We start from the raw sequence: 25293 nt of genomic DNA, 5'->3' as shown, positions 1-25293 counted from the left end.
TTTTTTTTTAAAAAAAAGATTAATTCATGGGATATGATGTTGATAGTTGAGCCAGCATTCATTGCTCATTCTTGGTTGCTCTTAAAAGGTGGTGGAGACCTGCCATCTTGAACCGCTGGATTCCATGTCAGAGTCAGATTCATACAGCACAGAAACAGAAACATAATCCTAAACCTAAACTAAACTAGTCCCACATGCCTGTACCTGGCCCATATCCCTCCAAACCTTTCCTATGCATTCACAACCACCTGATGAAGGAGCAGCACTCCGAAAGCTAGTGCTTCCAAATAAACTTGTTGGACTATAACCTGGTGTTGTGCGATTTTTAACTTTGTAACCCCAGTCCAACACCGGCACCTCCAAATCATTTCCTATTCATATACTTATCCAAATGTCTTTTAAACGATATAAATTGTACCACATCCATCACTTCCTCAGAAGTCTATTCCACACATGAACCACAGTTTAAACAAAAAAGTTGACCCTCACAACTTTAAAATCTCTCTCCCCTCACCTTAAAAATATGCCTTCTAGTCTTGATATTCCCAATCTTAGGTAGAAGACAAGATCCATTAACCCTTGCTATATCCCTCATGATTTTATAAAAAGGTCACCTCAAAACTTCCTACACTCCAGTGAACTAAGTCCCAGCCATTCGTTATAACTCAAACCTTTCAAACCCAGCTACATCCAGGTAAATCTGAGCCTTCTCCAGCTTAATAATATCCTTCCTATAACTGGACAATCAGAAATGGAGATATTTCTGGCCTCCACAAGAGGCCTCACCAACGCCTTGTACAACCACAACATGACTTCCCCAACTCCTAAAGAACTGAACAATGAAGGCAAACATGCCAAACACCTTCTTAACCATCCTATCTATGTGTGACCCAGTTTGTCCAAGAATTATGTATCTGAATTATGTCTCTCTGTTCCACAACACAACCCAAGGCCCTGCCATTAATCATATACGTCTTACCTGTTTGCTGTACCAAAATGCAATACCTAGCATTTATCCAGATTGAATATCATCTGCCATTTTTCAGCCCATTGACCCATTAGGGATGGAGTTCAAAGATGGAGAACCAAAGTAATACTGAAGAAAACAGTAAAGAGTTTCCAAAATCAGGATGGTGAATGGCTTAGAGGGGAACTTACAGGTGGTGGAATTCCCACATATTTGCTGCCTTTGCCCTTCTAGTTGATAGTCATTGATTTAGAAGATGCTTTCTAAGGAGCTGTGATGTATTTCTGCAGCGCATTTTGCGGATCGTATACTCTGTGCATCAGTGAAGGAGGGATTGGATGTGGTTTCAAACAAACGTATTGCTGTGTCTTGGATGGTGCCAAGCTTCTTGGAGCTGCACTCATCCAGGCAAGTGGCAAGTATTCCATTACACTCCTGACTTGTGCTTTGTTGATGGTAGTTAGGGTTTGATGAATCAGCAGGCAAGTTACTCACTGCAGGATTCCTTGCTTCTATTTTGCTCTTTTGGCCAGTTTTTAGAAGGCTAGTCTAGTTCAGTTTCTGGTCAATGGTAACCCCAGAATGTTGATCAGCAAATGAATATCAAGGGGTGATGGTTAGAGGGGTCATTGCCTGACACTTGTGTGGCACTATTATTACTTGCATCAGCCCAAACCTGATTATAATCCAGATCTTGCTGCATTTGGAAATGGGCTGTTCAGTATCTGAGGTGCTGCCGATGGTTAGGTCTCTAGAACTAAATTTACAGCAGGGGCTCTTATGGTGCAGCAGTAGTGTCCCTTCCTCTGGGTCTGGGAGCCCTGGTTTCAAGCCCACCTACTGCAGGTGGTGTGTAATAACATCTCTGAACAGTCAATTAGAAAAGATCCAAGCAATTTTCAGCAGGGAGGTCTTGTGGCAGTGACAGTGCCCCTCTCTCAGGGCCAGGAGACCAGTATTAAAGTCCTACTTAGTCCAGGGATTTCTTTTTTAAACAATGTCTTGACAGGTTGATTAAAAATATTTAAGTAAGTCTGAAATAAAACCAAACATGACAGTGAAAAAAAAATGAGCATGTCCTCAGACTGGAAATGTGGCAGAGGCAGATTCATTAGAGGCATTCAAGAGGGCATAAGATGATTGAAGTGGGAACAATCATGGAGGATTACATAGAGGCAGGAGAATGACACAAAAGTTATGCCCATTCTGAAAGCTATACCAACACAATGGGTTCAATAGATACCTCCTTTACCACAATTCAATGATACTGATTCTAGGACAACTGCTTTTTCAAAAAAAAAGTCTATTCTGGCAGAATGAGCCAACTGATCTACTTGTGCAGCAATCTTCGAATCTGTGATTTCTTCATCACTTGCAACTTTTCATAATCAAACCACCATCTTGGATCTCCATTCCTTTCAGAACCTCTTTCTTCATAAGGAGCGTCAACACAGATACCACTAGTACACGTGGGGACACCTCCACGATGTACGCTGCGAGTACTAGTGTGACTCGGCCAATGTTGTCTATCTCACACATTGCAGGCAAGGATGCCCTGAGGCATGGTACATCGGCAAGACCAAGCAGACGCTATGACAACAGATGAAAGGACACTGCACAACAAAATCACCAGACGGGGTGTTCCCTCCCAGTCGGGGAACACTTAAGCGGTCCAGGACATTCGGCCTCAGACCTTTGGGTGACCATCCTCCGAGGTGGACTGATGGACAAGCAATGATGAGGTGTGCATGTGCAGAGGCCGAACGCCAAGTTCGGTACCCAAGGAAATGGCCTCAACCAGGACCTCGAATTCATGTCATACTACACGTGGCCCAGTGTACTATATACTCTCACATGCACTCCTACATACTCGCACACCCACAAGGACCCTCTCGTACACAAGCTCTCTATCTTACACACACACAGATACACCCTCCATGCTCTCACCCATGCACACACCCACTCACAGGCTTATACCCCATCACACTCTCACCTAACCAAGCTTACACACACGATCACATGAACTCACACCCACTCATTGTCTTTCCTACACACGCACACATACCAGTTTATGGGAAGAATTTGTTTTTGCAGAATGACATTTTATTTTGCTCAAAAACTGCATGAATTCATGTAAAACTCTAAATCCCACTTTCGAAATAGAATCAGCTTGACTCAATATTGGGAGACAGACAGACCTCACACCTTAATGCATTGTCTGAGCTGAGATGGCAGAGGAAGTGGTAGAGGCTGGTACAATTGCAACATTTAAAAGGCATTTGGATGGGTATATGAATAGGAAGGGTTTAGAAGGATATGGGCCCAGTGCTGGCAGGTGGGATTAGATTGGGTTGGGATATCTGGTCGGCATGGACGGGTTGGACAGAAGGGTCTGTTTCCGTGCTGTACATCTCTATGACTCTATATCTTGAGAAAGTAATTTAAAAAGGAGTTCTGGGATTTGCATATCAATGAACAGAAACCAGCACATCCCAGTTTAAAACAAGAAAGACTGAATCTAAAATAGTTTAATGTATCATTACATCTCCATGACTCCTATAGCTATAATTTCTGTGTCTTATGGTCTTACTCTCCACAACCACCTGAAGAAGGAGCAGTACTTCGAAAGCTAGTGCTTCCAAATAAACTTGTTGGACTATAACCTGGTGTTGTGACTTTTAAACTTTGAGGAAGTGAGGACTGCAAATGCTGGAGATCAGAGTTGAGAACGTGGCGCTGGAAAAGCACAGCAGGTCAGGCAGCATCCAAGGAGGAGAATCGATGTTTCGGGCATAAGCCTTTCATCAGAAATTTGTTAAAGGCACTTCCCCGAAACGTTGATTCTCCTGCTCCTTGGATGCTACCTGACCTGCTGTGCTTTTTTGATTTTTAAACTTTGTCCACCTCAGTCCAATACTGGCTCCTTCAATTCATAAGGAGCAGCATTAAGTGAATTTGCAATATTTCTTCTCTATCATTTCAGACTCCTTCAAATACAATCTTAAAACGTTTTGCATTAAATCTCAATTCTCATTCAAAACATTTTTTTTTATAAATTCCAGTTTTGCAAGCTTGTAGCAAACAAATTTAATTTTGTGCAATTGGAGCTTTACTACACAGTGTAATCTTGATTTATTCCTTGGTACTTACAGTTTGTTGCTGCAGCTCCCAGCTCTAAAGCCCCACTTTCAGTTGTACTCCACAGGTCAATGGGTCCAACAGAGACAATCCCATTCACTGGCTTAGAGCCTGTTGCCAATACATCCCGTCTTAGTCTTTTAAGAATCTGCTCAGCGGAACATTCCTTCCAGAGGGAGAGAATGCTCCAGTTATTAAAAGCTCTGTACTTCCAAAAAAACTAAAGTGATGCTGAAAACAAAATTTTTTTGGACACTTGTTGATTTGCACTCCAGAAGTTGCATGAAATACCAAAGTGAAGGGTAAACAATATTTTAACTGTACAAGAGGAGATTGAGACTGGTTGGCAAATGGACTCTGGTAGATGCGTTGTCATGAAGAATGCACTAGTTAGACGATTGACTGTTAACTGCTAAAATTTGTTTAAATTTTAAACCAGGTTGGTTGGTTGGTTGATTTCTCAGGATAATATCTTTATCAATGAAACAGAATAGCTGTCACTTACTTTGTTGAGTTGAGAGGAGTGTGTAATCTACAAAAAAAAAGTCCCTGTGTATTAAGTGTCATTTCCAATGCATGCAAGTGCCCCACACTAAACCTGACTGACAGTAAACGGTCAGTCATCATTATCTGGTGCACACTCCTTAGCAACCTCTCTTAACAGTCAGCATTTTCCTTTTACATTATAAATGCGGTTTTCCCTTTACATTGGTGTTTTCTGTGAATGGCCTTGATGAGTCCAAGACAAAAATGGTTTAGCAATGCTCCACTTGTATATGGACAAAACAGAAGACTTCCCAGGGCCTTTGTTTGGAAAGGGCAATAACATGAAAATAGCAAAAAAAAGCTTGGAATGAGATCATTCAGTCCATCAGGTCTATGCTGGCTCTTTTCAAGAACAATCCCATTAGCATCACTTGCCCATCTCTTTCAACATATTCCTGCAATCTTTTCTCCTTATAAATATTTATCCTGTTCCCTTTTGGAGGCAACTATTGTTACAACTAGCCAGTGCATTCCAAATAACAATGTTTAAAAAAAAAGGGTTGTTTTTTAAAAAAAAAAGTCAATTATCTTAACTGTGCCCTGACCATTGAAAACAGTTGCAATTTCACAATTTTAAGCTTGTTTACCATTTTGTAGAATACATTTAAAAGAATTAACTTACCACTAAGCAATCAGCAGCCCCAGCGTGACAGATATTGGCTTGACAATGAAGATAGATGGGGTGGTTTGCTACCTCAACAAAGTGAAACATCTTGATGGAAAAGCGACTACTATTGGAAGCTCCATTTGCAGAATGCCATCTGAAGGTCTCATCATTAGGACAGCTAAATGGAAAAAAGGAAAGCAAGCAGTCCTTTACTCCTTACCAGAGTTGACCAGTGTGCAGGAGAATCAACGTGATCATTGGATATGCATCTGAAAAGGGTTAATACTGAGGACTGCCTGAAGCACAGATATACAGGGCATTGGTGAGGCCATACCAAGGAGTATGGTGTGTAGGATTGGTCTCACTGTAGGAGTGAAATGAAGTGAAGGCATACCAAATGGATTCCTGGAATGGCAGGCAAGACATACGAGAGGAGATTGAAACCAAAAGAGAAAGTGCTGTAAAATCTCAGCAGGTCTGGCAGCATCTGTAAGGAGAAAAAAAAAGAGCTGACGTTTAGAGTCTAACTGACCCTTTGTCAAAGCTAAAAGCTTTTCGCTTTGACAAAGGGTCAGTTAGACTCGAAACATCAGCTCTTTTCTCTCCTTACATATGCTGCTAGACCTGCTGAGATTTTCCAGCATTTTCTCTTTTGGTTTCAGATCCAGCATCCGCGGTAATTTGCTTTTACCAAGGAGAGATTGAGTTGGTTCGGACTCTAACTGGAAGTTAAGAAGAATAGAGTTGGGGCAAATCTCAAAAAGCCTATAAAATTCTAATAGGACTGGACAGGTTAGATGGTGGAAGGATGATCCCAATAGTGGGGTAAACTAGAAACAGGGGTCATAGTTTAAGTATAAAGGGGTAAATCATTTAGGACTGAGGCTAGGAAAAATGTCTTCATCCAGAGAGAAGTGAGCCTGTAAAATTCACTATCACACAAGCAGTTGAGGCAAAAATAGGGTTTTCTCCAGGAGATAGGTATAGCTCTCACAGTGAAAAGGGATCACTAGATATGAGGGGAGGGTGGGATTAGAGGTATTGAATGCACAATGATAAATCATAACGTAATGAAGGGTAGAGCAAGCTCAAGGGGACAAATGGCCTGTTCCTGTTCTTCTGTTCCTACTGTCCAAGACAATGTTGCTACAATCACTTGCATGCAGAACAGCTTACGTCTCATGCCAAAATCCCAACATCCAGCTCTTTAGTCTCTGCTATAGCAACATTGTGACAATGTAATCTCTAACTAGTTGCTAATATGCAACAAGTTATTTCTTGTACAATACAATAGCCTCTCGTCATTAGACCAGTAAGTGATTTTAAACCAAGGCAGCCCAGTGGATCCCCATCTTTAGAGGATGGCGGGTGCAAATACATCCACGTAGGAAGGTGCTGACTCTTTCACTTTAAATATAGAAGTCATCTCATCCAAAGCATTTAGGGAGTGGTACAGCTAGAGTTATTATCACTATGAAGCAAAAAGAAAGAAAAGCAGATTTCTCTTCACAGGCTTTACAGACCAAATTGCTCATGTTTATGCTCCATCAGAACCTCCTTCCATCCCTTTGGTCTCACCCCACCAACATAATCTGAGGTACCTTTCTCCTTTATATTTCCAGGGGAAGCTAGACAAACAACTATTCCATTCACCTCCCCATGACATTTCCACATTCTCACTAAATCTCTGGAATTTCATGTTTGATTAATTAGGGACCATCATCCTTGTTTTAGTCTCCATCACAACTTTCTTCCCAAACTACTCTGCCCCTTTGCAACAATTAAAAACCCTTCTTAAAATTTGTATCAAAGGCTTCCCAAAATGCTTGAAAACAGTCAGTCAATTTAATATTAAAGTGCCGTCACTGCTGTAATGTAAGGTACAAATGGTAGTTGTCTGCGCAAAGCAAGTTGCCACAAGCAGCTATTTGATGCTCATCTGTTTTAGCCAAATAGTGATTGAAGTGAAGTGCCATTAGTGATAATTGCTGGTCCAGTGACTTGGCAGCTTCCTGTCCAAGTTTCTGTCACTGGAGTACCCATTTTCTTTCTAAAAAAAAAAAAAGAGACAGCCTTGAGCAATTTGTAGCTTCGTGTTTTATGCATGGTGCACCTCTACTTACTTTTGGGAGGTCCACCATTTCCTGCAGCATTGATTTGAGCTTAAGCTGATGCTTCCTTAGCTGCTCCTGTCAAGCCTGATCAGTTTTGCCTGAGAATCGCTCCAAGTCTTTGTATAGATTGGCAGACTTATTTGGATTGTGGATACAGAGCTAGTGGTTCATCCTATTTTTATTTTCCTCCCTCACCTCTTTGTTCATCTTTGTGAGCAGTGATATCCCTTAAAAGTCTTCAGATTGAGACACAGAGTTTGGGTCAATTCTCATCTGGTTGCTCAGTCTGTCCTACTGGATTCCCAGTTCTATTCAGAGCAGATAGCATGATTTCATTTCACTAATTCATAAAAAAAAGAAGTGTTTCATTTAGTTCTGAAAATATTTCTTAAATAATAAAAACAAACAAACAAACACACACACACTACTGGAAAAAACTCAGCAGATCCAGCAGCATTTGTGTTCTTTCCACAGATGCAGCCAAACCTGCAGAGATATCCCAGAAATGTCGGATTTTGTTTGTTTCAGTATTTATTGAATAATCTACTGCAGTTTCTGTTGTGAATCCAGATGTCTGGTGCTGATTCCATGGATTATGGTGTATTTCAATCCAGCAAACTCTATTCAGTAGAACATTTACAGATCAGCAATATTGATTTTTCACAGAATTGGTGAATACAGTCACTTGCTTAACATTTTACCTTCAACAGATTGTATCATGGCTTCCCAAGCCTGGGGCCACATGGTCTGATGAGAATTTGCAGCGGTAGTATATTGATACTGGAACAAGTGCCAACCTTCAGGAATAACAGTCACCAGTTTTCAGATGACCTTTATCATACAATGTGTAATGTTTGCAAAGTTGATGCCTTCCACAAGATGGAGAGAAGGTGTGTGAAACATGTGTTCACTCATTGTAACATCTTTACAGATTCTGGTTTGATCAATTCATGTGCAAGGCTGGTTACCAGGTGACCAGTATTGTAGCTTGAAAAGGTGTTCCTTATTCATGATCAGTTTGGGCTGATTCTTCATAGCTGCTTTGGACTTTGCATGAGTGCACTGCTTCTGCCTCGTGCCTTGCAAATTGATTGAAAGCTGGATATTGCCTCCCATATTCAGGTGCGCTAGTGATTGTATCAACTGTCGAGTCTGTACTTAGGACCTGCAAACTTCGACGATCTGAGAGAATCGCTTCACACTTGCATCCATCCTTATCCTTTGACATTAAGGATTGAATCTAAGAAATACTTGCTGGGCAATTTCATGGGGGAAGATGCATTGATTGATTTACTTACTGTCACGTATGCTGAAGTACAGTGAAAAGCTTTGTTTATGAGCAGTACAGACAGTAAGCAAGGATGTATAGACCAAAGAGACTTCAAGGCATACAGGTTACATTGCTTATTGAGGCTAGACTGTCCATTCAATCTAATAATGGCCAGGAAGAAGCTATTCCTAAACCTGCTGATGTGTGTGTGATCAGGCTTCAGTATCTTCTGTCTGTTGGAAGAGATTGGAGGAGATCATTACCAGGGTTTGATAGATTTTTGATGATATTGGTAGCCTTTCTGCAGTAGTGAGCTGTGTAGATGGAGTCCATGGATAGAGGTTGGCTTCCGTGATGGTCTCAGCTGTGCATACCACATTCTGCAGTTTCTTCCGAGCAGAGCAGTTGCCGTACCAGGCCTATACACACCCGGACAGTATGCTTTCAATGGTGCATCAGTAACAGTTGGTGAGGGTCCTTATGGATATGCCAATATTTCCTGAGCTGCCTGAGAAAGAAGAGGTGTTGTTGTGCCTTCTTGACTGTCGCATCTATGTGGGAAGTCCCGGGCAGGTTGTCGGTTATAGTCACTCTGAGGAACTGGGACTCTCCAACTCCATTCTGTTGGTGTAGATGGGGGCATGTTCTCCTTTTTTTTCCCTGAATGATCAGTTCTTTAGTTTTACTAACGTGGAGAGAGGGGTTGTTCTCTTTGCACCACGTCGCAAGCCCTCTATCTCCCTTCTATATTTTGACTTGTCGTTAGATATCATGGTGTCATCAGCAAATTTGTAGATGCAATCACCAACTCAACTATTCAGTTTGCTAGTTCCCCATCTGAAAGACTACACCAAATCCTTTTCTGTGCACTTGCTCAGAAGTGGTCGTTAGATTCTGAAAGTGTGTCTTAATAACATTCTAGTTATTGAATATGAAGTTTCATCTGATTCTAAATTGGTCTTCAATGTGAATTGTATCTTTTTGGGAATCTCTTAGCTCTTTCGCTGTTAATACTGATGTGTTAAATTTGTGCTCCAAATTGCTAAGCAAACTTTTAACAGCTCGTTTTTATAGACAGACGGACTCAGTGTGCTTTTGACCTTTCCTAGCATGGTATTGATCTGGCACCCACACTGATCTTTCAGCTGTTACCAGTTTATAATTTCTCCAAAAAAAAAGAAAATATTCTAAAATGGTCTGAATTAATAGATGAGGCAAAATTGTTTGCAGCTGAAACAAAAAGGGTATCAAATCAGTTTTAAACTGTTTCAATAGCTTTTAAGTATTCCTAATTTTATTAAACCATTGGAAGAACATTCTTTAAAGCATCCAACTTGGAAAAATAATGAACATATTTTGACTCCATTGAGGCAGTTCACACCTTTTTGCATATCTAAGAGAGAAAAGTCTTGTTGGATTTTTATTTCAAAACTTTAAATAATTTTCTTGTCTCTAAACTGCTTACTTCGGGCATGATTCTTCTTCGGCATGTTAGGATAGTAACTAGGGAGTGTGCTGTCATTCTTGACCCATGACCTCATGCATCACATTATAAAACAAAAATATTTTTTCCAGTTACTAAGATGATCAACTGCCTAGAAATTTGGGTTTAAACAAAAAGATCAGATTTCTTAATAAGGAATGGGCTTATCGCCAGTACAAGAGAATAGAACTTATTCTGTAGAGATTGTCTTAATTAGAAAAAACATTGTAGCCCATAGAATTGGAGGACAAATTACTGACGTAGCTGAGAAGTTGGTTGGTGGAATTATAGGTGACAAAGTAGAGATAGTGGGTAGATACTCAAATTGGCAGGATGTGACCAGTGGTATCCCACAAGGGCCTTACTTACTTGCATTTTGTTTTTAAAGACTTGGATAATGGCATAGTATGCCAAGTATCCAAATTTGCCCTCCTTGCTGAGCTGTATTTGAAAAAAAGTTCCGATCACCCACTTCCCTGCTCTTGCCTTAAAATCCACAGTTCCCTAAACATAGACTGAAATAAATTCAGTAGTGTGTTTCCCCAGACAATGAATTCTTGACCATTCTAGCTTGTTACATAAGAAAGAAAGAATCCAGGGATTGGCTACTTGATCCCCTGAGCTTGTTGTGCCATTCAAGAAGATCATGGTATTTCTGATTATAACCTCAAATCCACATTCCCACTCACTCTTCGTAACTTCTCACTGTCTTATCAAGAATCTATCCACTCCCATTTTAAAAACCAATTCTACTTTTCAAGACGACATTTCCAAAGACTCCTGACCCTCAAAATGAAACAATTCCAGTTTTAAATAAGCAGCCACTTATTTTTAAGAACAGTGGCTATGAGTTCCACAAAAGGAAACATCCTGTCCGCATCAACTAAGTTAAGAGACCTCAGGATCTCAAGATGTTGAGTTGAAGTGCTATGGAGTGTGCACAAGGAAGTGGAGATGAGGCTGACATGACAGGAGATCAGCCAGGATTGTATTAAGTGGCGGAACAGGCTTGAGGTGCTAAATTGCATCCTCATACCCCTAGTTCTCATGTTCAATCAACTTGCCTCTTAATCTAATTTGCAACAGATCCAAGGCTGGTCTGTCCAACGTTCCCTCCCAAAATGACCTGTATTTAGGTTGGAAGCAGTTCAAAACAAGTTTACCAATGCATTTATCTGCATCCTTAAATAAAGGTGGTGATCAACACTGTGCACAATATTCCAGATGTGGTCACACTGATAACCTGACTGAGATGAATACAGTGTATTTTGCCATTACCTCTCTGTCCAATGGTATTGGACTTTGCTGCCAATGGAAACAGCAGCCCTTGCTCCCAACCACCTTATTTACTCTATCAAAGACCTTCACAACTATAAAAGGAACAAGGGACAAAACTGAAAACATATCCGAGACACTGAGAATTTTACTCACCCATCCTGAAGGAAGTGGAATTTCCTTTTCTCTTGAGAGTCAGGTGTGGTCGTTGCCCAACACGAAGTTACTTGCAGCACAAACGCAATGCCAAAAGCCCCAGAGGATTTGACCTCCAAATAGAGATCATCATTCAGCCAAATCACTGGGCTTGCACCATAAGCAGCATCAGGCGAGAAAGTATGGTCTTTGTAGAGGGTCATAGTGAGTTGGAGTTTTTCTTCATGGTACTGCACGATGGGCTTAAAAATCCTCAGCAAGAAACAAGAAAAAAAGTTGTATTATTATCTCTGTACAAAGCCAGACCATAAATTGAAACCAGCCATAAGTCCAATTGGAATTAAGGAGAATTGTTTGGAACGTGAAACGCGCTACCAAATGGAATGAAAGTAATTGAGGTGAATTGTGTAGTTGTGTAAAGGTGAATCTGAATAAACACAAGAAAGAAAGGAATAGAGAATATATTGAAAACTGGATGAGGGAAGCTGGGTAGTAGTTTATGTAGAAGTCCAGACTTGTATTTACAGAGTGCCTTTAAATTACCTCAAGACATTGCTAAGCTTCATTGGCTGTAAAGCACTTTTCAGATGTTAAATGTAGGGATTAATAGTGAATCAGAGACTGATGTTGTCTAACATTATCTCCTCACCATTACTGCTTTTCTTCAAAGTAGTGTCATGAAATCTCTTATGATCAATCAAGAACAAAAACTACTCGCTGCCCCTTCAACTCAATGATGGTTCCTCGGACAACACAGCTTTTCCTCATGACTTGCTCTGGAACATGATTTGGAGATGCCGGTGTTGGACTGGGGTGTACAAAAGTTAAAAAAAGTCACACAACACCAGGTTATATGGGAAGCATACTAGCTTTTGGAGCACCGCTCCGAAAGCTAGTGCGCTTCCCATTAAACCTGTTGGACTATAACCTGGTGTTGCATGATTTTTAACTTTGCACTGGAAAAAATTGCATTCAAGTCACTGGAGTGGGAAATGAGCCAATAACCTTCTGAATCAGAGACATGAGTGTCACTGAGCCACACCCAACATGAGAACACCAAGGTAAATGCACTGGAACAAATGGTCAGTGTTGTAAAACAGATTCTAATTTAAGCTTGTTGTTCTCTCTATTGGTCCAAACAATGAGCTAACCTGGGCACAGCAACCCCAAACCTATTCAAAGATCAATTTCACATTCTGTACAATAGTTTAAAAAAAATACATTTACAGGAGTTCCCAAATGCTTCTCTTAAAATCAGTCGATTGCCAGACATTGAGCAGTCTGTTATACACAAAGGCAAGACAAAGACAAAATTTTTAATCATTTTCATCCACCTCGTTCCCGCTTCTCTTTGCATCAATGGCCATCAATAAACTCAATCCTAGTAAAAAAAAGAGTAACAACTATTTACCTGATGTGTGGGGGAGTTGGCAGAGGCATATTCACCAAGGATTGACGTAGATAGGCACATTTCACTTCAAATATTAACGGCTCTTCTCTGATTATTAAATCAGAATGGAAGTCATTAGTGATGACATGTTTAAATATACTGTGTGTCTCATTTATCTAGAAAAATTCAAAGAGACACCAAATAGCATTTTGATCTCCTTAGCATTTTAAAATCAAAGCTGAGACTTGACCTGTTACCAGGTCTTAATTTACAAAAATTTATTCAAACTTAAAATGCAAATAGAATTTAAATTGTAAGTTTAAAAAGTGTGTCCACATATACCCAGTTCAAAGTATTACCAAATTCAATTAAAACATATCAGTTGAGATCATTACTTCACACAATACATCTCTGGCCTTAGCTTGAGAGAGGAAGGAATATCTTTCTTACCAGCAGCTGTCCTCTACAGTAATCCTGCTTTTCAGTGATTGTAAAGGTGTAGTATTCGTGCCCTTCCTTGACAGCACAGCTACCATCGTTCAAGACCAGATTCAATCCGGACTTCAACTGATCTGCCAAATATTCTTTTGACACAATTATTTTCATTAAATCTGGTTCACACCTTGTGAATACTCCGTGATCTAAAGAGGCGAAACCAAAACAAGACAACGCTTGTAGATGAGAGAAATCCACATCTTGATACTAAACGTTAGACCCAATGAAAAAAATTTTCCTGCCTGTAGTTTAATACCCCGCTGCATCACTATTGAGAAATCCTACTGGTTTTAGTTACTCCATTGGGCTACTGAGTCTACAGCAAAGGTGACTACACAGCCTCGCTTGTCATATAATATTTACTCTGAGCATCCTACCATCATAGCAGACCTATCCTACAACTCCTTCTCTTCTACCTACGTTTATTTTTTTTTTTAAAAACCTCCCCTCACGCATGGTAGAAAAGTTTCACATTCTCACACATCTCTAGATAACAAAGTTTCTCTCGAATTACTCTTTTGATTCATTAAGGACCATTATCTGTTTAATGGCACGCCCAAAACTAGGTATCACAAGACTTCATTATAAAATTAATCCAAGACCTCTATTAGGGCTCCCCTCACTTTCCTTTATTTCTCTTTCAGCCTTTTCCAAAACAAAAAGTGCTGGAGAAACTGTGCAGGATTAGCAGCATCTGTGAAGAGACAGAAACAGTTAATGTTTTGAATCCAATTTGGCTCTTTGGAACCAAAAAAGTCCCATTGAGTTCGTACTTCAGTTGGTTCATCATCCTAATCTTCTCCAGTGCCACCCTTATGACAGGGACCAGAGGTACATACTGTGCTCTAAATATACTGAGGTTTTAGCATAAGATTCCCACTTTTCAATACAATTTCTCTCAAGAGCAAATCCCAGGGCTTTAACTATCTTCATTATAGTGTTGTTACCTCATCATTAAAATATCAGAGATTTTGCATGATGGATGTAGTCTTTTGGATGGCCATGAGAGAGAGTCGAAAATGTCAATGGGACCTCCTGCATTGCTTGTTGTAGTTGAGACATTTTAAAATATTGTTTAATGAGCTTTTAAAACATGCACTGATTAATGCAGAGGAACCACGATTATCCAAACAAAATGGGCGGATAATTGATTATTCAGGTAATTGAATTTACCTTAAACAAGGGAAGCCATACCAATCTAACGCTGTGCTCTACCAGATAACTTGTTTAATTCTATAATTTTAATAAGTCTGCTATTTAAACAAACTTATCTTTGCAAATTACAGGTGAAACGGAGAAGGACTTACCATCACATAAATATTGTGTGAAATCCTAGCATGAAACAAGGTCCCAAAGAGCTTCTATGTGCACAAAAGCACTAGTCAGTTTCTGAAAACTCAGTGTCGCAATAGAAAGAGAGAAGCACCACCTCGCATGGGTTTACTTTCTCAAGGAGAAAGTGAGGTCTGCAGATGCTGGAGATCGGAGATGGAAATGTGTTGCTGGAAAAGCGCAGCAGGTCAGGCAGCATCTAGGGAACAGGAGAATCGACGTTTCGGGCATTAGCCCTTCTTCAGGAAGGGCTTTCTCAGCCATGTTTTTCATGAATGGCCCAGAAAGGTGACAGGAATACCCTGTAAAACACTTTTGCAAAGGGCTGTATAACTAATCTTTACCTATAAAAATATCCAGTCGCTGATGCTGGAGGTGCTGGTGTTTCTTTGTTTTTGCCAGTGTTTTCACACGTTCTTCAGTACAGGTAAATCAAATACACTTTGATGTAAAGCTTTTGAGGGACCGTGAGATCTTTTTCGTATAATCTGAAATTCGGATAATCAATATTTGGATAATCAAGGTTCCTCTGTATACTGTTTGCGAAAGAGAGCTTTGAATTGTGTAATGACTAATTTCAGCTGCAGAGAGCACAAGGGACTAAAAAAAGGGTTTTATTATTTGTTCACCACTTGTTGGTGCTGATAGTTAGGGCAACGTTTGTCAGCTATCCTCAAAAGCCCGAAGGAGGTTTTTGATACTAAAACAAAATGACTTGAGAGAAAACAGATGCTGCCTGTCCTGCTGAGTTTCTCCAGCAATTTCAGTTTTTGCTTCAGATCGCCTCCATCTGCGCTTCTTTTTATTTAAGTGTTTCAACACAACCAGGTTGCACGCTCTCAGGGCAATTAAAGTGACAGTGTTGCTGTGGAATCATGTGTAGGCCACAAGAGATAAAGGATTTTAATGTTTTCCCTTCACCAGATGCTGCCAGACCTGCTGAGTTTCTCCAGCACTCAGTTTCAGATCTCCCACATCCATGGCTACAATAAAAGCCAGGTACTATCTGCTCAGTTAACACAATTGTGATTGCTCGGAAGCCATTCTATGGGCTTGGTATTTTTGGCACAAGTCAATTTAGCCACTGCAATTTTATAAAACAGCGGCTGGATGGGAGTTTGGGAGGATCACTCCAACTTTATTTATGCACATTTGGTGCTTTACCTAGTTACAGCATTAACCAAATACATATCCCTTAATCCATTTCTTTGCTTTTTCAGATAGCTACCATCCTGCCGTTCACACCTGACCTAGACATCCTTGATTCTTTACTCATCCCATCAGGGCACCCTATGGTTTCTGAATGATAAGTGTCATTAGTGCAATCTTTACTGTCCTTCACCCTCCCTCTCTCTTACCACGATCCCCTCCCCTGCCCCACCAAAACAAAAACATCTTTTAAATTGTTCAAACATTATATTGCTAATTTTCATTAGTTCTGATAAAAGGTTAGGAAGTCACAAACTCAAACATTCACATTGTTTGGGTCTAGACATATTGTCTAACTTGTTGAATGTTATCAGCTTGTTTAACTTTTTCTCTTATTGCCTGACCTTACACACAAGAAACAGCCATTGGGTTAAAATAGCTCAAGGATGTACACTCAGACTATACTCCAGAAAGGAGCTGACATCTTGAAGAAAAAACAAAATGCAAAAAAAGGGAAAAAACAGGATGGACAATATTAGATTGAATACCAATCCTTTCCACCCCTTTCAAAAGAAAATTACCATATCTTCCCAAATATCAATTCCTTTGTAATTGCAGCAACATTCAGTTTGAGGGGGAGAAACTTAGTTTGGGAGCAACTGTGTCAAACTCAAATTAGGACCATTACAAAGGAATGAGGACACAGCTTAATAGAGTGAACTTTGAAATGAGTTGAGCGACAATGATGGCTGAGGAATAATGGCAGACGTTTTAAAAAAAGTTCACAGCAAAGATAGAGAGAAAGGAAGATTCTCAGATGGAGATAAGCTACCGGTTAAACAAGTAAGTCATGGATAGACTAAGTTGAAAGAAAAAAAAATACAATGTGACAAAGATTAACAATAAACCTCAGGATTAAGAAAGCTTTAAAATCCAAAATGATTACCAAAAATGTAAGGCGAGTAGCGAAGATGATCGAGTCTGCAGTGATATATGGAAAGGTTGAATGGGCAAATAGCTCGCAGATGGAATACAATTTCGGGAAAATGGGGAGGTTATGTGTTTTGGCAGGAGGAAAAGAGGAGCTGAATTTTTGTTCTTTAATGGAAAGAAAAAGATGAAACAAAATTGCAACTCAGGGAATTTAGGGCTCCTTGTGCCTAAATCACAAAAAGCTAGTATCCACAGGTAATGGGAGAGGCAAATGGAACATTGGCCTTTGTTTCAAAAGGGAATGGAGTATAAAAAGTAGGAGGTCTTTCATCTTCTGGCATTAGAGGCAGTTCAGAGAAAGTTCACTAAACGGAGCCTGGATATGGAGAAAAGCTGTTGAGGTCGAGATTATATTCATTGGAGTTTAGAAAAATGAAGGGTGTCCTTATTGCAATATGAAAGATTCTTATGCAGATGCTAGGAATAGATGTAGAAACATCACTTCCCCTTGTAGGAGAGTGTAGGGCCAGACAGCACAAGGAGAGTAAAAGAATTGATCATTTAATACAGATGAGGAGGAGTTTCTTCTCAGATTAGTAAATCTGATTTTTTCTTAAAAAAGAAACACTGCAGAGTTATTGAGACTGGGTGATTAATGTGCTCAAGGCTGAGATTTTTAAATCAGTAAGAAAATCAAGCATAGAGTTCAACCTTCTTACCCGGCTGCTTATGAACCATTAAACCTATAAACTTATTCCAGTGCTGATGGAAATGCCATCAGCTTGAAATAGGATAGTGAAGGCGGCGTTTGGTATGCTTTCTTTTATTGATCAGAGCATTGAGTATAGGAGTTGGGAGGTCATGTGGCAGCTGTACTGGACATTGGTTAGGCCACTGTTGGAATACTGTCTGCATTTTTGATCTCCATCCTATTGGAAGTATGTTGTAAAACTTGAAAGGGTTCAGAAAACATTTACAAAGACGTTGCCAGGGTTAGAGGTTTTGAGCTATAGGGAGAAGCTGAACAGGCTGGGGTCGTTTTCCCTGGAACGGAGGCTGAGGGGTGATCTTAGAGGCTCATAAAATCATGAGGGGCATGGATAGGGTAAATAGACAGTCTTTACCCTGGGGTGGGGGAGTCCAGAACTAGAGGGCATAGGTTTAGGGTGAGAGAGGAAAGATTTAAAAGAGACCTAAGAGGCAACTTTTTCACACAGACGGTGGTGAGTGTATGGAATGAGCTGCCAGAGGAAGTGGTGGAGGCTGGTACAATTACAACATTTAAAAGGCATCTGGATGGGTATATGAATAGGAAGGATTTAAAGGGATATGGGCAAAGTGCTGGAAAATGGGACTAGATAAGGTTAAGATATCTGGTCGGCATGGACAATTTGGACGAAGAGTTTATTTCCATGCTGTACATCTCTATGACTCTATTTAACTATTTTTCCCTCACTCTCTAGCTCCACACAAAAAGTTTAAAAAAAAAGTTGCTGAGTGTTTTACAGTATAATGGCACTATCGGTTTGTTGAAAGTGTCTCAGTTTATTCATTAAGTGAATTAAGAAAAGATGCCCACATTAAAGTTTCAGCTTCTCATTGACAGGAGAAGAGAACTATACCTTTACAAGCTCTCTCATGTCCACTGGGTTCGAAGTATCCTTGATGACAAACGCATGTGAAAGAATCAAACGTGTTGATGCAGTCTGATTCCACTGGGCAATCATTAGCTGTAGCATTTGCACATTCATCCTCATCTACACGAAAATAGTTTTAAATTTATGACGGTTATATAAACAATTATCCACATTATCGGTTATTTAACAAACAAACAAAAAAAAAACCAAGAACTTGGACAACTAATGTTTGGTTTAAATTTCTACCTGGAGAATCAAATGAAAAATGCAGCCAGATTTGTTTACTCAAAAGGGAAGACATTTCATAAATCAGATGCTGAGCTAAACAGGAGGTACATTTGAATGAGTAATTAAAACAGCGGTTAGAGATGGTATACATTTTAAAGTGACAGAAGGAACTGTTGTTCACTCACCTTTCCAGAACAGTCCACTGCCCATTGGATACACATTAGAGTGATTCACACCGGACAAGAGATGCATAAGGCTTGAGGTGGGGTCACTGAAGTGGACACCCACTGCAACATTCATCTCAACTGTATCATTGCTTTTTGACAAGTACAACATCTCTACTTCTACGCTGGAGAATTGACCAGAATCCAGGAATAACTGCAGAATCTGTGAAATTAATACAAGAACATTGGGCACAGGAGATGGAAGGACCGGGGCACTCTATATTTCAGTCTATTAAAACTGTTGCTCCTGTCAACGTAACAGTTTTTTTTAACCTTTTCATTCATGTTTTAAATTTAAATTTATGCTGGCATAATATTTTTATTCAATGAAAAGGTGTCATGGCTTTCTTTAAAAACAGAAGGAAATAGTCAAAGTCTAATCTTTCACCAGATAGAAATAACTCTACTCAAGATGGGTTATGGAATGATATATTAAGTACACCATTATGATTGTGCCAGCTTTTTGAAACATTATCAAATTAGTCTAATGGCCCTGCACTCATCCCTTTTTATTATTATATTCTAAATGGTCCAAAAATTGAATTATTATTTGTTGGAGAGGAATGCAATATGAAGGATGGATGTTTTGCCGCAGAGGCAAAGTAATGGAGTAGTGAGTACAGTTTTGCCTCCATATTTAAGGCAGGATGTTGCGACAAAAAAAAAAGGCAATATATTCTGAGTTTTAGAAGGTGAACTTTAAAATAGAAGCGGAGGAATTTTGGTCAGTCCAAAGAACTTCTTTAAAGAAAGAAAAACATCAGGTGGTCATCCTGGAATTCCGATCCACATCACTAAAGCAGGTGACTGCAATCCAGCACCTTTGTATTCAAATGTAGAAAAGAACAAAAAGCTAATGCAAAAGATGGAGTGCACCTTGCAGCACAGTGGTAGCGTCCCTACCTCTGGGTTCAAAACCCAGCTACTCCAAAAAGGTGAGTGATAGCAACTCTAAAGAGGGCGATTAGAAAATAGATAACATTAATGGAGATGGTGGCAAGGGCAGGCAATAGTGTAGTGTAGAGATGTTATTGTTGGACCATTAATCCAGAGAAATTGGTTTAAAACCAGCCATGGCAGAATCTAAAAATCAATAAAAATGAAAATTATTAATGGATAAGATGAAGGGATCTTGTGGCATAGAGGTTGTGCTACTACCTCAGAGCCAGGAGACACTGGTTCAAGTCCCACCTGCTCCAAGAGGCTTGTAATACCATCTCTGTACAGGTTGGTTAGAAGATATTTTAATGGATGCGATGTTTAAGTTGATGGATTTATGACATGCAGAATATACAGAACAAAGCCATTAGTTTGGTTTAGGACTCCGAGCAGAGGAATCAACTTTTCCCCTATTTAGGTTCCCAGAGGAAACCCACACAGACATGGGGAGAGAATGTGCAAACTCAACAGTCACCTCATAATGGAATCAAACTTGGCGCTGTGAGGCAACAGTGCTAACCACTGAGCCACCATGCTACAATCTCACCACATAAGAGGTTCCTTTCACAAACATGCTATTCTATCTTGTTACCTCTCTAAGGTTAAACCATGGTTTAACATTCATTTGAATCTCACCTTGGAATTAGCAATAGTTGCCAGCTTTACGTATGCTCTAGAAGTCGGATCATTCATGTAATCAGAAAACATCCAAGGAAAGTAAATGTGGACATGTATTGTTTCTGGCAGCACCACAATGCTTCTATAACCAGAAGGCGGGATGTCTACAGGACAACCTATGGAATTCAAAGACAAAAACCTGTTAAAAAGCAGACCCTCCAAATGCACTAGTTTGTTCAAGAACATTGGTTTCTTGTCATCTCTTGAATTTGCCCTCTTTACCCTAACTCAGGTTATAATAACACAAAAGGGAATTACAGCACATAAAAGGAGGCCATTCAGCCCTTTAAATGTTTGCTATCATTGTAGATGCAATCGAGTCAGTCCCATTCCCACCCTAGTTGTGCACGTTCATGATCCAGATGGAGCTGGAGACAATGCACAATTACTTCAGATGCAGTAAATTCCTGTGTATTATACAGGGAATATAGAAGTTATTCTTTATGCCACCCCCTTACATCTCCATTCTCTCCCTCCCCACCTTCCCACACCTCCAGTGTTGGGAATATTTGCACATAATGAGAAAACCACCAACAAAATATTCAAATAGTTAATTTCTTTTGATGTACTGGCAGGCTATTGAATGATTGGAATCTTTAACAGACAAAAGTCAATGCTATTCTTGGTGCATTACACTTGTATTGGACAGAGGGAAAATAGGAAAGCAGTTCTGTGATCTCTGTTCACAGGATTCCCTGGGATGCTTTTGTGCTGATCAGAATTGCTGTTTCTCAGTATTCCTTCTCCAGATGCTTTCACAAGGTATAAGTTGGCTACTTCACTTACAAAAGGTTGATTTATTGATTAAAAGTCATAGCTTACAACAACTGATGAATTTAAAGTATTGTGTGTGTTTCAGACTTAACCTGGCTTTTACTGCAGAGAAGAGAGAGCTGAGCTGATGGGAGATCTGAAGGCTTCCATGTATCTTGTTCACAGCTAGGCCTTTGTCATTGTCAATAACTGATCAACTACCACTCACCTGTAACCAAAGATGGAAACAGCTACTGGGCAAAGTATTCACCATGAATATGTTTTGAAAGCTAGTATCAAGTTTCTTGCTTTCAAACCGTACAGCAATCCTTGGTTCTGTTCTCATTTGTCCACAATTAAAAATATAGAAAAATCTAAAATTAAAAAGTGTCTTTATACTACAGGCTTGCAATTGTTAATAAATTCTCGCATACCTGTGAACTCAGTCCTGGTGATAGCTTCACTCCTCCAGTGCCCACAGACTACTTCAAACACAAACTGGTATTGGGTGCAAGATTCTAAGCCCAGCACTTGGTAATAATTCTTCCTGGTGAAAACTGTTAATGTGTTAACAATGCTGATAGAAACACCATGAAATACTGGTGGGGGTTTCCAGGAGAAAAAGCCTCCATCAACAGCTCGCTTGTAGAACAAATCAGTGATTGTTTCAGGAGCTAGAAATTAATACACATTTTAAAATGAATAGAAAGCCCATAACAGAGTCAAATACAACAAAACTAAAACCACTAATTACAAATTCTCTCTACTTGGCAGAAGTAACATTATTCCACAGACCAATGGGTCTACAAAACAAGTGAGATTGGATTGGAAAGCAAGTTATGAAGCGCACAAGAGTCCAGAAAAGGAATATAGATAGCTTAGCAAGTTGGCAAAAATCTGGCACATGGACTATGTGGGAAAATATGAAAGCATCCACTTTGGCAGGAATAGAAAACCAACAGTTAAAAAGAAGAGAGATGGAGGTATTTAAAAGGTACAGAGTGGCAGGGGTCTGGGTGTCCTGGTAACACAGTTAGTATGCAGCTACAGCAAGTAATTTGGAACTCAAATTAAATATTGTTGTGTGTACATCAGGGGAAATGGAATATAAAAAGGATGTTTTGATGCAGTGCTGTGGAATATTGATGAGACCACATCTGGAACACTATATAATTTGAACTCTGATTTAAAGGAAGATTGTAAATATATTGGAAGCCATTTACAAGATTTAACTTACTTGATAGCCACAATTTGGGGTTTATCTTAAGGAGGAAGAAGTGTTGGGCCAGTATTCATTGGGCCGATGAATGAGGAGTACTCATTTTTGAGAATCTGACAGTTCTTGACAGCGTGAATACTGAAGTGTTGCTCCCCCTTGTTCGATAGGATAGAATTAAGGAAAGGGTTCTCCCATCTAAGACAGAGATAAGGAGGAATACATTCCCACCCCCCCTCAAAAAGATCATGAGTTTTGGATATCTTCATTGAAGAGCAGTAGGAATAGGCCATTCAGCTTCTTGAGCCTGTTCCACCATTTCTCCCATCTAAGACAGAGATAAGGAGGAATACATTCCCAACCCCCCCCTCAAAAAGATCATGAGTTTTGGATATCTTCATTGAAGAGCAGTAGGAATAGGCCATTCAGCTTCTTGAGCCTGTTCCACCATTTAATGTGGTCCTGGCTAATCTCATCTTGGTCTCAACTCCACTTTCCTGCCTGTTCTCCAAGACCTTTCAGACAAAACTAAAACTTAGAAGGAAAGGTCACTGGGCCCAAAACATTAGCTGATTTTTCTTGACTTCTGTTTTTGTTGCTAATTTAAAGTCTGTCTATCTCCTCCAATTTACTCAATGTCCTGGTATCCACCACACTCCAGGGTAGCAAATTCCACAGAGGCATAACCCTTCAAGAGAAGTAATTATCCTCACCTGCCACTCCTTAACCTAATACTATGACATTCCCTTCTAGATTATCCCATGGAGAGAGTGATGGAGGCAGAGTCATTAAATATTTAAAAAGGAAGAAGGATTGATTAACAAAGGAGTCAAAGGTTCAGGGTGAGACAGGGATGTGCAACTGAGGTCACAATCATATCTGTTGTTATACATTTTGTATTCAAGAGGTGAGCAGAATCAAACAGCAGGCTATTCTTACTCTAATGTGTACGCTTGAATGGTGATGGCAGCCTAAACGAGCAAAGTGGGAATTATATCCCTCAGCTGGAAGGACTAGTGCCATCCAGAGATGCCAGCCAATAGGATCAGGCAGCTTCCTTGAATGGATTTCATCATGTTGACTGTTTCCACACTCTCACTCAAGCGCTCCATCTGGTGGCTCGGGAATTCTAGCTCCCAATACCCACCAACGTTTACTACCAGACAGGGCCCGGTCAATCTAAAAATACAGCTGAAGTATTTTATGTTAAAAAAAAAATCACAACACCAAGTTATAGTCCAACAGGATTAATTGGCAGCATTTGGAGCACTGCTCCTTCATTTGGTGGTTGTGATTTTTAACTTTGTACACCCCAGCCCAACACTGGCATCTCCAAATCATATTTTAAAATGTTGCACATTTATTAAAACGCTGCACAGTCAGCAGTATATAGTCAGGTATTTTATTTTGCAAAATATTTAACTATGAATGCACAATGCTTATATGTATTTCAATTGAGTTTTGTCTCACAGGCAAAAGAAAATTTAAGAAAAATAAGTACCCAATTCTGACATTCACTTTGATTCTAATGGGGACATGGGACTTAAAGCAGTGGTTTTCAGAAAATGCAACCTAACTTAATGTGAGGACTCCCTACATCATCCCTCCTCCAAACGTGGTTGGGTAAAAAGTTGTTGAGTAATCTCATGACAACCTGTCTTCAGAGTTGGGACTTTGAACATACTTCACTTTGTCATCTACATGATCATGTAACTGCTGAACAGTATCTGCTGAGCTAGAATTCCACCAGAAAATCATCAAACCAGTTGAAAATTAACTACAGAGGAACTTCAATTACCCAAATATCAGATTATCCGAAAGGGTCCCGAGGGAAACATTATGTCAAAAAGCTGTTTCAACCCTGATCGCATCTTTTGTTTACAGGTACGATGATTAAAAACAAACTTGGCTCACTGAAATGCTGCTGAGAACAGGCCTCAACAGTCCAGGCACAGTCTCGAAATGACTGACTTCCCGCCCTCTCTCCACACTTTCCCTGGAGTTCTACACAGGGGTGAACCCTAAACCCAGCTTTCCCAGATAATCTCTCCAACATTGTCCTACACAGGACAGAGTGGAACCAGTCAAAAAAAGTTGTGTGTGAGAGCGCGCGCTATTTGGAGACTTACCCCACAAAGGCAGCAGCAGTCTTATTGTTGGTGTACAGTCCGGCTGCCCCGGGGGGGACTGGAGGGAGGTGGTTGGACCTGGGGGGGTGGGGCAGGGGGAGAGTGGGGTCGGGCGGGGTTAGGGGCAGGCAGAGAGAGAGTGGACATGGTTAGAGGCGGGCAGGGGGCAGGGTGGGAGCGAACAGGGTTGGAGGTGCGGGGTCTTGTGTGCAGTGTGCTTTTTCCCTAGTCTCCCGAACTGGGAGCAGACTTCACAGAAAACTCCGAGCCCCAGAGGAAAATCAGTTAACTGAATAGTGAATTATCTGAACAAGATGGCCGGGCACTATTTCGTTTGGATAATCGAGGATCCTCTGTAAATAGCTAGAGGTAATAATACCTTGAAAGCAGGAGTAGACTTGAATTGTTCCAAAATGAAGTTCACAATCAAATCAAATACCTCATGACTTACTGAGGATCCTTTGCTTTACAAGACCATCAAGTCATCTAACAAATTATAGACCTGCCATGAAGCGCAACAACATACATTGTAATGCCATTGCTCCATCTTCCACTGCATCTAATCCTGTATGACAGAGTGTGTCAAGCAAGTGAGTGATATTTTAAACCTCTGGTGTTAGAGTGTGGAAATAAA

General features: G+C 40.1%; 1 protein-coding gene across 1 annotated transcript in view; it reads right to left on the bottom strand.

The window, feature by feature from the left end:
• Positions 1 to 25293, bottom strand: part of LOC122559398 — a 40797-nt gene that overhangs the window by 2193 nt on the left and 13311 nt on the right. The window contains exons 9-17 of the mRNA XM_043708846.1: positions 21749 to 21988; positions 20520 to 20677; positions 18906 to 19107; positions 18478 to 18612; positions 13397 to 13587; positions 12968 to 13122; positions 11557 to 11808; positions 5274 to 5436; positions 4118 to 4271 (exon numbers count right to left, since the gene is read on the bottom strand). Of these exons, the coding sequence (XP_043564781.1) occupies positions 4118 to 4271; positions 5274 to 5436; positions 11557 to 11808; positions 12968 to 13122; positions 13397 to 13587; positions 18478 to 18612; positions 18906 to 19107; positions 20520 to 20677; positions 21749 to 21988 (1650 nt within the window). The remainder of the gene's footprint in view (positions 1 to 4117; positions 4272 to 5273; positions 5437 to 11556; positions 11809 to 12967; positions 13123 to 13396; positions 13588 to 18477; positions 18613 to 18905; positions 19108 to 20519; positions 20678 to 21748; positions 21989 to 25293) is intronic.

This window comes from Chiloscyllium plagiosum, chromosome 19 (assembly GCF_004010195.1).
Source record: "Chiloscyllium plagiosum isolate BGI_BamShark_2017 chromosome 19, ASM401019v2, whole genome shotgun sequence".
NCBI classification, from domain to species: Eukaryota; Metazoa; Chordata; class Chondrichthyes; order Orectolobiformes; family Hemiscylliidae; genus Chiloscyllium; species Chiloscyllium plagiosum.
Note: the sequence above shows the minus strand (reverse complement) of the source record. Positions and strands in the feature narration are given on the sequence as shown.